Below are 13,743 nucleotides of genomic sequence, written 5' to 3' on the forward strand. Positions count from 1 at the left end.
GTTTGGACCATTTAGGAAAATTATACCTGTTTTCTTTAACAACTCGGATTTCCTTTGTAGTTAAATCATCATTTTCTTTTTAAAAAATATATTAAAGTAGTACTTAAATTGTAAAAAAGGAAATCATATTTCATAAGTGATGATGTAACATGGTTATAATTTGGCAACATTTGTGTGTTCTATTTTTACAGATGATGCACTATTGTGCTGAGAAAGGATTAATGTACTTTCCCTTTGGTCTCGTGGAAAGAAGCTCTGGTTATATGGATAGGAGAGAACACGTGTTGTCTAGATACTCCTAGTTCATAGATTCATTTGTTGTTTTTGATTTTCTTGTAGGTGTTCTGGTACACAGTTGTAATTTTGACCATGGACTTTGTGGATGGATCAGGGAGAAAGACAATGATTTGCACTGGGAACCAATCAGGGACCCAGCAGGTAAAACCATTTCATTTAACGTTTTCTGGTACACATTTCAATGTGATACTATCTGAAGACTCCACTGCTGCTAATCAAGTCTACTGTAATGCATCTCTGTGTTTATTTAATAAAGATGGTCAAAATGGACCATGCCCAGATTTATACTTCATTTCTTTGAGAGAGTTAAATTTGTTAACTCTACTAGCACTATATTATGGGAGACAAGTAGTTAATTAAAAGGTCAGCTAATTTCTCTCAAAAAGCTTGATAAATAAAATGTTTAGATTAGTTCTTGAAAAAATAATTCTCTAGTTATTTGTAGCACCCATTCCCGGGAATAAAAATAATATAGTGGTATATAAGCCATGGTAATAGGTAGTCCCCAGTTGTTTTTTCTTTGTTTTTGTTCTTTTTTAAGATTTGAGTGGTAGTAGAAGGACACAGTGGAAGTTTCTATAAAGTTGCGATTATCCCTCTGAAAAAATTTCACTCTAACTTGGATGCTGAAGGAAATGGTTACAAATCACCACCACTCATTTTATAAAAGTAGATTTAGACATAGTTCCTTCGAAATCAACAGAGTTTTAAATTGCATAATTCCTATTAATCTAAAGTTTTAGTACTCATAAGACATCTTTCCTTCTGGATTCAAGATAGCTTTTCTCCCTCAGTAGTTAAATCTTTTTTTTTTTTTTTTTGAGACAGAGTCTTGCTCTGTTGCCCAGGCTGGAGTGCAGTGGTGCAATCTCAGCTCGGCTCACTGCAACCTCTGCATTCAATCAATTCTCCTGCGTTCAATCAATTCTCCTGCCTCAGCCTCCCAAGTAGCTGGGACTACAGGCATGTGCCACCACGCCTGGCTAATTTTTTGTAATTTTTAGCAGAGATGGGGTTTCACCGTGTTAGCTAGGATGGTCTCGATCTTTTGACCTTGTGATCTGCCCACCTCGGCCTCCTAAAGTGCTGGGATTACAGGTGTGAGCCACCACGTCCGGCCAGTAGTTGAATTTTTTATGGATAAGGCCTACTTAATGGAAGGATGAGGAGTTTGGTTTCATTTTTTTTTCCTTGTTATACTCCTGATTCTAGATTTTAAGAAGAAAGATACAAAATGTGAAGGAAAAGCATGTTATTTCATTTATTCTAAAAGGCTAGTTCTTCAGAAAACCACACACCGCATGTTCTCACTCCCAGGTGGGAATTGAACAATGAGAACACTTGGACACAGGAACAGGAACGTCACACAGTGGGGCCTGTCGTGGGATTGGGGGAAGGGGAGGGGGGAGGGATAGTATTAGGAGGTATACCTAATGTAAATGCCGAGTTAATGGGTGCAGCACACCAACATGGTACATGTGCACATATGTAACAAACCTGCACACTGTGCACATGTACCCTAGAACTTAAAGTATAATAAAAATAAATAAATAAATAAATAAGAAAAAAATCAATTGAAAAACAAGCAGATTTTAAATTTTGAACTAATTAAAATAATGGAAAGTGTCTGTTTTGTGGTGTATATACTATGAATAAAATCACAGTATTTTCTAAGCAATTTCCCCCCACAAAATAAATAAATAAAAGCCTAGTTCTTTAGTACCATACCAGGTAAGAGCACCAAACACAAAAAGTTAACTTCAGAGAACTCATGATATCTTAAACCAGCTCTTCTCAAAATTCATTGTGAATGCAGAGCAGCTGAGGGCCTCATTAAAATGCAGATTTTCATGCATTTCTAGCAGGCTCCCTGAAGATCTCTATGGTGGTTCTCAATGCACATTTTGAGTAACAAGGTATTAAAAAATTAGTCCAAAAATATATTCATTATATCCCCTAAGGTTGAAATCGAGATATACTTAAAAATTAAAATGTGAAGTAATTTCCTAAATATAGGAATATTCAATAAATTCAAATTGGTTCATACATTTCTTTTAGTTGTAAAAGACAGTATCATTTAGTGCCTCACACACAGTACTCTCAATCATTCTTGCATTACTGTCTTACTCATTTAAAGTTAACTCTGAGCAGGACAGCATTATCATTAATGTCACAGATTCTGTGAATAAGAGAGAAACCAACATATCTACATATGTGTGTGTGTGTGTGTGTGTGTATGTATATAAACAAGTAATATTGTCTTTATTTCACAAAGGAAATATTGACACCCAGAGAAGTTATCTGTTTCCTAAGGCCACAGAGCTAGAGAGTGGTGGAATTAAGTCCAAACCGCTGTGTACTACTCATGCAGGCTCCTAGACAGTTCATTACTCAGACATCTGCAGCATTATTGTGTTTTTGACTGTACCACAGGCTGGCCTCAGTAGGTGTGCATGTGGTAGTGTGCACAATCTGATTAGCAGATCACAGACCTGTAGATTAGACTGACTGACCACTGACCTTAAACTGACTGACCACTGACCTGGAGTAGTTTGCTACAGAAGGAGGGATCTTTGGCAGTCATGTATGATAGAATGGTGAATAATATTTATGGTCATAATGAATGATTCCTTCAAGTAAGGTACACTGGGGAGAGTAATTCATGCTCAACTCAGGAGAATTCACTGCACTTCTATGTAAACAATCTATGTAAAATCTTGATTTTTAGAATTTAAACACTGTATTTTAGAACCAATTTAGTCCTTGTCAACATTTTTTAAATTATTCATTATATTTGTAAATGTTTATATTTGTTGTGACCCAATCTCCTTTTCCCTCTGATGGAAAAATGAGAAGTGGATTAGAAATTAGAATGGTAGACAAAGAAATTTGAAATAGTTATTGGACTGTGTTAGTACAGAACAAATTGAAAGGAAGAGATGGCTGCTTGAGTGATTGGATAACCCGTGATGATTGGCTATGGTCCCTGGAGGATGCTTTTCTAGAATAGGTCCAAGTTTTTACCAAGAACTTAGATAAAAAGGACATTGAACTTAAATATTGAAGATAAACTGACCAAACTACAGTTGACTCACATCTGGAGAGGAAAGTGACTATGTGTGCTGACACAGCCAGCGTTAGAAAGATTAGATTAATGGGTCACAATTAAGAAGGTAAAATGTAATGGGGTTGAGTCTAAGTTATGGCTCATAGTCTAGAACCCAGTCACACACTTGAGTGAGGGGAAAGACCTGACATATCACTAAGTGTAGAAGATTTTAGAGTTTTAGTGTGTAATGAAATCAATCTAAGCAAACCTTGTGATGTTGCTGCCAGAAATATGCGCCATCTCTATAGAAATATGGTATGTTTCAAGAATGAAAAATCCACTTTGGTTAAGTGCTGAATCTGCTTTTGAGAATTATTTTTTTCTAATATGAGAAGAATAGAGTTGGTCACTTAGAAGAGGATGACATGCATGGAAAGGTATCTCCAAGCTTGTGCAAAACAGACAAAGGTACCATGACGTTTAGCCTAGACAAGAGATAATGCAGCAGGGTTCCTTTTCAAATAATTGACTGGGGTTAGAGTTGTTCTCTGTGACCAAAAGGGGATGAGAATAGGATTGATGGGTAAAAAATACAGGGAGATTCATTTTGGCTCACTCTCATCTAAAAAGAGAACAGGCTGACATGGAAGGAGTGAATTATCTGTTGGTGGAAGCATTTGACTGGGTGACATATGGCAAGATATTGTTAAAAGGTTTTGAGCATCAGGTAAGAGTTGGATTAGAAAACCTCTAAACCATCTCTGTGAGAGCCTGATTCAATATGGAATGTGGAAATAGTCCCAAGAAATTCAGTGAGCAGGGTTCTAGCTTGGAAAGAAGGATGGGAAGACCAAAAGATGGCAGAGAGTTGGAAGGTAGGACTGCATATATGAGGATGGAATTGCAGAATATATTTTTACAATATGTTGAGAGAATTATAACCCAGCACTGATGGGAAAATACTAATAAAGCTTACCTATTCATGGCTTTTTCTTCTGGGAAATTCAGGCAGATGGAGTGTGTGTGTGTGTGTGTGTGTGTGTGTGTGTATCACATGTGAAGGCCAGAGAAGAATATAAAAAAGTCGGCTAGACATGGTGGCTCACCCCTGTAATCCCAGCACTTTGGGAGGCTGAGGCGGGGGGATCACCTGAGGTCAGGAGTTGGAGACCAGCCTGGCCAACATAGTGACACCCCGTCTCTACTAAAAATACAAAAATTAGCCAGGTGTGGTGGCAGGCACCTGTAGTCCCAGCTACTTGGTAGGCTGAGGCAGGAGAATCTCTTGAGCATGGGAGGCAGAGGTTGCAGTGCTGCAGTGAGCCGAGATCACACCACTGTACTCCAGCCTGGGTGACAGAGCAAGACTCTGTCAAAATAAATAAATAAATAAACAAACAAATAAATAAATAATTTCTGTGTATTATTCTAATTACCAAGCTAATTGTTAACCTATGTCTATCTAGATTATACCAGTTATAAAAGAATATATGTTTGGATATCCAATTATGGATGATTTTAATGCTGTGCAGTTCTAATCCAAGATCCAGATTTGTAAATATTCTTATATGCTAATATTTCCAAGAAAACTCTCAAAACTCACACCCTTAAGAAACAGCCGCAAAATAAGTGCAATTTGCTAGCTACCTTTCATGGTGCTATTAGGTTTTATTACATCCAGTCACAGTGAGATGTGAAATTAACAATGCCTCTAAGAAATGCAAAATTGTGCTATTGACAGACATGGTGATATGCCGCAGGTATGTAGCTGTGGCCCTGGGGACACACCCTTCTCCTGTGTGTGTCAAAGCTAGAACTAACCCCCTTTTCCTGGAACCTTGATCTCTGGAGAACAAGGATTAAGGGCAACTGACTCAGCACTCTGTCTGCCACTGATAGCTACAAGGAATTTGCTTACATATGTATCAAGTATGCCAGCATGTACATACAAATATGTCTATTTCAGCATTAAAACATTATTTTAAAATATACATAAATGTAAAATAAATCAACAATATCAGTGAAAGCTTTCTACCATCCTTGACTCCCATTCACCACCTGGCAAGATGCAGCCAGTTTCTTGATTATGTTCCCAGAGAGATATTTTTGGATGCAATGGCATTCTCTTCTGTGCCTTGCCTTTGTCACTTACTGATACTATCTCAAGAGTCAACAGGAACAACATGGACTTTGAAGCCAGAATACCTGGTCTGGAACCCAGCACCACCGCATACTAGCTTTGACCTTGAGCAAGTTACTTAAACAGGGATAATCAGTACTATCCACTAAACATATATAAGGCATTTCAAGCAGTGCCTCGTCCAGAGTTACCGCTAAAATAGTATTAGCCGTTGTGGTTGAAGCATGTCCTCTATCAGCACATACAGAACACCCTCATTCTTATTTATGGCTGGCTGCTATTCCATTACTCATCAGATGTACCACAATGTATTTAGCCAGCCCTCCACAAAGGAACATAAGTTGTTTCAAGACTTTAGGTAGTTCAGACAATAGTGCAGTGAAAAACCCTGTACATTCATTATTTAATATATGTTAGACTGTATCTATAAATTCCTAAATGTGACATTGCTATGTCAAAAGAGAATTTGTATTTTGAATTTTGATAGATTTTATTAAATTGCCCTTTATAAAGGTTGTAGCAATTTACACTTCTGCCTACAATATTTGAAAACCACCCCCAACATATATTATAAAAGTATTTTCAAAATCTTTGCCAATCTTGTCGGTTAAAAGGGATCTCTTTTAATTTTACTTTACATTTCTTTTATTGTGAAAAGTTGATCACTTTTTCATATATTTGTCATTTTTTCTGTGATGTTCTTTATTTTTATTTAATATTTTTATTGATATATGAAAATTTTCTATACAAAAAGAAAAATTATCCTTTTTTAATGTGTTACAGATATTTAAAAACATTTTTGTTTGTCTATTTTATGGTATTTTTTATCTTAACATGCAAATTTGGAAACTTAAATGTTCTTCAGTAAGAAATTGGCTAAATGGTTATTGGCATACTTGCAGCAATGCAAAGTGTATTTGCTACCATAGAAAAATGGTTATACAACAAGCAACTTACAACACTACAAACATAGTATTCCTTTTTTTAAAAAAAAGTTCATATTCATGTGCATTTGTGTGAATATATTACATAAGAAAAGTTCAGAAGTCAAAAGCTTCACAAATACTTCTAGATTTTGTAAATTGAAAATTTAAAGGCACCAACCACTACAGAATTCAAAATAAATAAACTACCGTTTTATAACCCAACTTTCTGGTCAAGTTTTGCAGCATCTATTATTTACCCTCCCTCCCCAAAATTCTTTAGATGTTGTGATACTGTAAACTGAATGAATGTGTAATATAATCGTATATTTATCACCAGAATTATGAAATCAGAAGTGAAAATTGTAATAGGTAACTTGCTTGACACTGAATCAATTTTTCCCTTAGTTAATGTTCCAACTTGTATCATTTCCATTGTTACAAAGGGAATGAATTCTTCATGGCAAAAAAAAGCAGAAGCAAAACCTGGTGCCCATAGAGTAGCTCTATAGAGGAAGAACAATCGTAACCTCATTTATCAGGTTGTAAATTTTAGAGTTTTAAATACATATGCAAAGAATACCTTGGTGTGTTAGGTTGTCTTGTTTGCAGGTGGCGTCTGGCAGAATCGTATCAGTGTACATTCCACAGGGACTTAATCCTTGTTTTCTCGAAACTTGCAGGTTAACTGTAATAACATTATATCTTAATCTTAACTAGAGTACCTGTGATGATTCAAAAGCTGACTTATAGTGAGACTTTTAAAATCCATGTAAATATTTTGGCCCAAAATATGTTTGGATTAGTTTGTGGAGGAAGGGGACAAGGGAAGTGGGAGAAAGATTCTTAAGACACTATGTATTTTTAGTGATTCAAGTATGTGAATCAAGGATCTGTTTCCTTGCAGTTTTTTGCTGTATCCTTGGAACATCATTCGTTGATTCAAACATCCTTAAGCACCTGCTACCTGCTAGCAGGGTAACACAGAGGTTTGGGGGAAACTTTGGTTCAGACTTTAAGTTGTTCACAACCTGCTGGGGAGCCGTTAGCACAGAGGCTGGCACATAGTAAGTGCACAGAAATCACCTGTAGAGCTCAGATGGTACTTGTTAGAGAAGAAGACACTGGAATAAAAAGACATACCAAATTTTATCAGGTCTTGTATAAATTAAGCATAAGAAAGAGATAATAGTTTATCTGTTAACTGAAAACTAAATGGGATTTCTACCAAAATAGATACGTGTGTTCAACATTCCAACCATTTTTCTATGGAAAAACCAGTGTTGAAACATACAGTGTGTTTTCAGTTGACTGAGATAAAACAGCCTGAGGTAATGTCATTTGTACATGGATCAAGCTTCAAAATACTAGCAACTTTCTCTCTCTGGAGAAGCAGCACCCCCCCACTTCACTGCTGCTTAACCATTTTTTAAAATGCAGTTTCCTTAACAGCAGAGGGAAGAAATCTCTGTAGTCCTAGGGATCTGAGAACATCATCAAAGTGCTATATCTACAGTGAAAGTTTTTACTAATATTTGTGTTCATGTATATATAATAGGACATATTTATAGAATAGATATAATATAGATTTGTTTTACTATAAAAATGTTTTAAACGGCTTACCTCCAAATAAAATTGATGCTCCAGGAAGACATGGAGGGTTTCCTGAATACGTCTGTATCTTCCTGCCGTTAGATTTACACTAGTGTGAGAAGCACTGCCAACTCTGATTTTTTTTTTTTTTTAAAGAACCTTTACATTTAGAAATTTTTTTTTTAAGTTGGGGGAGGAGAGAATAAGCAGATATAGGGCCCTTTAAATCACCCTCTGCTTTACTGTCTGGAGTTAATTATCCACCAGAAAATTCTCCCTGGAAATTTAGGGTCAGTTTTACCAAACCACCAAGCCAGATAGGCAGGGGTGTTGGATAACATAATCATAAATTGGTGAGGGTCAGAAGGTGGTGAATGTGTATATGTTGTTGTATGCCTATATGTCTGATCATATTCAATGGGAAATATTCATAGTGTTTGGATTACTAATTATTGTGTGTCTCTGGCATTACTTCTACTTTCCATGAGCAAAGTAAGTGAATGTTTTCTATAAACACATACCGTAGAACTTCAGGCATACAAATAAGTCGTATTTTTCTTCTTCAAAAATCTGGAATTCTTTACCAAGAAAACAAAGAAAACTAAAACTCCTGTCCATGCTGCTTGTTCTAGAAAGGGATATTGGCACATACACACAGCCCTGCTTTTCCCATTCCAGGTGGACAGTATCTGACAGTGTCAGCAGCCAAAGCCCCAGGGGGAAAAGCTGCACGCTTGGTGCTACCTCTTGGCCGCCTCATGCATTCAGGGGACCTGTGCCTATCGTTCAGGCACAAGGTGACGGGGTTGCACTCTGGCACACTCCAGGTGTTTGTGAGAAAACACAGTGCCCACGGAGCAGCCCTGTGGGGAAGAAATGGTGGCCATGGCTGGAGGCAGACACAGATCACCTTGCGAGGGGCTGACATCAAGAGTGTAAGTAGATCCACAGAGGAGGCGGGACTTAGGATGTTTTCCTTTCATAGGAGAACTCTGGAATCTGAATTGGAAGAAGCCTTGCTCTGTAAATTCAGGCTCAGACAAAGGTTTGGGTTTTTTTCTGGGCCTGATGACTCCATTCAGTGTCTCTTTCTGAAACCCCTTTCTGCTTCTTCATCCTTCTTCATTGTAACCTGTGATCACCACTTCTCCATAACCCTGGTAAAGATCCATTTATTTTTGAATGGAAAAAAAAAAATCTAGGAATAGAAATTTTTTGTTGTTGTTTTTTTGTTTTTTTAAGTTGATCAACAGAAACTTCCAAGTGTGGCGTGGTGAGCTTAATTGTTCCTGCTTTCCCTTTCCTTTTAATTCCTTATATTTCAAACTTTTACTACCATAAATTACCCAGAAGATGGTTCTTTTTTCTTTTTTGAAATGTTTCTTTCAAGTTCAACTTTTTTTCTTTGTCTCAGAGATCACAGTTAGCATAGGGTGGGAACTCAGAACTACAATTGGAAAGCACTACTCTATTCAGGACAGGATGTGGGAAGTGCTTTGATGGAATATATAAATTTGATCTTAAGTAATCAAGACATAGGTAGCAAGAAAATGGTCTATGGCATCCCAGCAAAATCATGAATGCATTTGGGAAAATGTCATCTTTATGCTGGTGCTTATGAAACTTGCTGTTGGGAGATACCTATGCCTATATATAGGTATAGTTTATAAGAAACTATTTTAGAAAGAAAAGATAGATTCCATTAACACAGTTTTTACCAGAGTACTTGGATTTTGTTTAATTCTTATATATTTTTTCTTAAAACTTTTCTCAGTATTTTTATTGTTTAGAGAAATAAAACAAGATAATAAATCATTTTAAATCATAGCACTCAGGTTTTCTCTTGTTTTATAAGGAGCAAGGATGCTCTATAGAAAATATAATGTAAGAACAATAAAAGTTTTTGGTTTTTACATAGGTAAAACAACAGTGTGATTGGATCATGGTGTTTGATTCTATTCCATTTTCAGTAAGAAAGCTATGATCTTTCAGATCTTTGGCTCCTAATATCTGTTCCTTTATATTCTATCACACTCTTCTTCTAACTTTGGTAATCCTTGACAAGTGTCCACTTTATAAACAATCCTAAATCGAACTGGTGTATAGCTTAGAATGGCTTTTTTTTTTTTTTTTTTTTTTGTTTGGAGACGGAGTCTAGCTCTGTCGCCCAGGCTGGAGTGCAGTGGCGCGATCTCGGCTCACTGCAAGCTCCGCCTCCTGGGTTTACGCCATTCTCCTGCCTCAGCCTCCCGAGTAGCTGGGACTACAGGCGCCCGCCATCTCGCCCGGCTAGTTTTTGTATTTTTTAGTAGAGACGGGGTTTCACCGTGTAGCTCAGGATGGTCTCGATCTCCTGACCTCGTGATCCACCCGTCTCGGCCTCCCAAAGTGCTGGGATTACAGGCTTGAGCCACCACGCCCCGCCAGAATGGCTTTTTAAAGAGTAATTGATTCTGAGTAATGTGGTCTGATGCACAGTTTGATGATTTCAGTTTCTACTGAAAACTTCAGTGATATCGGCAACTATATTCTGTTTTTTCCTTCTGTAAAATAAGTTTAAAATTGATTTGGGGGAAGGTTTGCCTTTATTTTTGCTTAATAAGGAGGCATTAGAAAGGGGCAGAGGAGGCTTGACTGGTATGTGCATTCTCTCCCTAGGTCATCTTCAAAGGTGAAAAAAGGCGTGGTCACACTGGGGAGATTGGATTGGATGATGTGAGCCTGAAAAAAGGCCACTGCTCTGAAGAACGCTAACAACTCCAGAACCAGCAATGAACTCCTATGTTGCTCCATCCTCTTTTTCCAATTCTTATCTTCTGTCCTCTTCTCCCTTTTGTCAGGCCTAGGAGAAGAGTGGGTCAGTGGGTCAGGAGGAAGTCTATTTGGTGACCCAGGTTTTGCTGGCCTGCTTTTGTGCAATCCCATGAACAGTGACACCCTCCTTGAAATACAGGGGCATCATAGACACATCAAAGCCGTCTGTAGGTGTTGCCTTCCATCCTATGTCTCTTTCAGGAAGGCCTTCAGCATGCGTGACCCATACCATCCTCCATCCTGATTACAAGGTGCTCCTTGTAGCAAATTATGGGAGTGAATTACGGGAGCAGTTTTTAAACGAAATCTTTGCAAATGGCCATGATGTTATCTGTTCGGTGTTGTACCATGAGTAGTATTGACTTCCCTTGAGATATGATGTACAATGTGCTTGTGAAATTGACTTACCCTCTTCACTTAAGTTAGTTCTGGCCTGACCTGAACTCTGACTTGTACTGCCATTCACTTTATAAAATAAGGGTATGTAATATATCAAGATACATTTATTTTTATCTGTTTTTTTTGTGTGTGTTAAAGACAATTATGTAGAGTGGGCACATAATCCCTCGTTAGTAGTATTGTGTTTTGTGTAAATGTGCTATTGATATTAAGTATTTACGTGTTCCAAATATTTTCAGACTCTAGTTGCAAGGTAAAGGGCAGCTTGCGATCTCAAGTTAAAAAATATGTGGTGAAATGTCATCCAGTTCCATGACCTTATATTGGCAGCAGTAGGAAATTGGCAGAAGTGTTGGGTTGTGGTAGCGGAGTGATGAATTTTTTTTTTTTTTTAATGGCCTTGAGTTTGATCCCTGCAAAGGATAAGAAACCTTTAGGAAGACAAGAAACTGCAGTTAATACATAAAACTCTCATAGCTTTTACCATCATAACATGGCTCTCACTGGTAATATGTAGGAAGCTTTATAAAAGTTTTGGTTGATTCAGAAAAAGGATCCTGTGTATTAAAGCAGGGTGAGAGGAAGCATAGGGAAAACTCCATTGAAACAGATTTTCACACGATATTTAAAATAGATGAAAGTTTAGGCAGTTGTAGTTCATAACTTCTGTTGCTCATGTGCTATGTCAGGATGGGATAGGAAGCAAGTCCCATGCTCAGAGGCATGGGATGTGTTGGAATGGGATTAACACACACTGGAGGAGCAGGGCAAGTTGGAATTGTAAGATCCATGAACCCCCAACTGTATTTCCTCCCTGCATATTTTTACCTATATATTGAAAAACAATGTACCTTTTAAAGGCATTATTCCTGAGGTTTTTCTTAATTTCTTATTAAGTAATGAAAATATTTTCTGCTGTTTTTGCCAGGAATCACAAAGATGATTAAAGGATTGGTAAAAAAAAGATCTATGATGAAAAATTAAAGGAACTGGGATGATTCAGCCTGGAGAAGAGAAGACTGAGGGGCAAACCATTGATGGTTTTCAAGTATATGAAGGGTTGGCACAGAGAGGATGGTGACCAGCTGTTCTCCATATGCACTAAGAATAGAACAAGAGGAAACGGGCTTAGACTAGAGTATAAGGGAGCATTTCTTGGCGGGGGCCATTGTTAAATTAGAATACTTCATAAGAAAAGAAGCATGAAAATCTCAGTATCTCTCTCTCTCTTTCTCTTTCTAAAAAATTAGATAAAAATTTATCTATTTAAGATGGTTAAAGATGTTCTTACCCCAAGGTAAAGTAACAAATTATAGAATTTCCCAAAAGATGTTTTGATCCTACTAGTAGTATGCAATGAAAATCTTTAGAACTAAGTAATCTGGACAAGGCTTAATTTAGGCATTTCCCTCTTGACCTCCTAATGGAGAGGAATTGAAAGGCGAAGAGCCCACCAAATGCTGAGCTCACTGAAATGTCTCTCCCTTACGGCAATCCTAGCAGTATTGAAGAAAAAAGGAAACTATTTATTCCAAATGAGAGTATGATGGACAGATATTTTAGTATCTCAGTAATGTCCTAGTGTGGTGGTAGTTTTAAATGTTTCTTCATGGTAAAGGTGTAAACCTTTCATTTGTTCAATGGATGATGTTTCAGTTTTTTTTTGTTTTTTTTAAGAGATCCTTCAAGGAACACAGTTCAGAGAGATTTTCATCTGGTGCTTTCCCTCTGCTTTCGTGTGTGACAAGTTATCTTGGCTGCTGAGAAAGAGTGCCCTGCCCCACACTGGCAGACGTTTCCATTCACCTCATCAGTATGATTCAGTTTCCCTTACCAATTGGACTCTCCCAGATTCCACAGAACAGTAATATTTTTTGAATAATAGGTACAATAAAAGGTCTTTTGTCATTTAACCTGATAAAGGCAGGGCTGGAGGGGGGAAAATAAATCATTAAGCCTTTGAGTAATGGCAGAATATATGGCTGTAGATCCATTTTTAATGATTCATTTCCTTTATGGTCATATAACTGCACAACTGAAGGTGAAAGGGGAAAAGAAATGAAAATTTTACTTTTTGGTGCCAATGATGCATTGCACTAAACTGATGGAAGAAGTTATCCAAAGTACTGTATAACATCTTGTTTATTATTTAATGTTTTCTAAAGTAAAAATTGTTAGTGGTTTTCCAAATGGCCAAATAAAAACAATTCTTTGTAAATAAAACCACTGTTAGTAATACTAGTTGTCTATTCTTGTTTTTTGAGTTTTGTTTTTGTTGACTTGGAAAAAAGCATTGAGGTAGTTAAATGATATTTCACAAAAGTCATAGTAGAATCCCTTTTACTGTTTGGATGGTGGGAACAAAGACATTGCCTGCGGTATTACACTTTCTAGGTTATAAAACATGAGACACCTTTTTTTTTTTTTAATCAGCATGAACAGGGAAAGAGATCGGAAGATCACTAAAACCCATGCCATGCCATGCCTTAGTAAACTGCTTTAGTTATGTTTTATTATCATTTCGTTGT

At 37.1% G+C, this 13,743-nt stretch overlaps 1 protein-coding gene across 7 annotated transcripts in view; it reads left to right on the forward strand.

Moving 5' to 3' along the window:
* NPNT (nephronectin) overlaps positions 1–13,453 on the forward strand; it is a 76,935-nt gene extending 63,482 nt beyond the window's left edge. For 5 of the 7 annotated variants that reach the window (XM_011945704.1, XM_011945705.1, XM_011945702.1 and 2 more), the window contains 3 exons: positions 340–438; positions 8,681–8,937; positions 10,661–13,453. In XM_011945704.1, the coding sequence (XP_011801094.1) occupies positions 340–438; positions 8,681–8,937; positions 10,661–10,756 (452 nt within the window). In that variant the 3' untranslated portion in view covers positions 10,757–13,453. Of the gene's footprint in view, positions 1–339; positions 439–8,680; positions 9,266–10,660 lie in introns of those variants that run through there. The other 2 variants (XM_011945706.1, XM_011945700.1) reach the window with 2 other exon arrangements.
* The last annotated feature ends 290 nt before the right edge of the window (positions 13,454–13,743 follow it).

This window comes from Colobus angolensis, unplaced genomic scaffold, assembly GCF_000951035.1.
Source record: "Colobus angolensis palliatus isolate OR3802 unplaced genomic scaffold, Cang.pa_1.0 Scaffold244, whole genome shotgun sequence".
NCBI lineage: Eukaryota > Metazoa > Chordata > Mammalia > Primates > Cercopithecidae > Colobus > Colobus angolensis.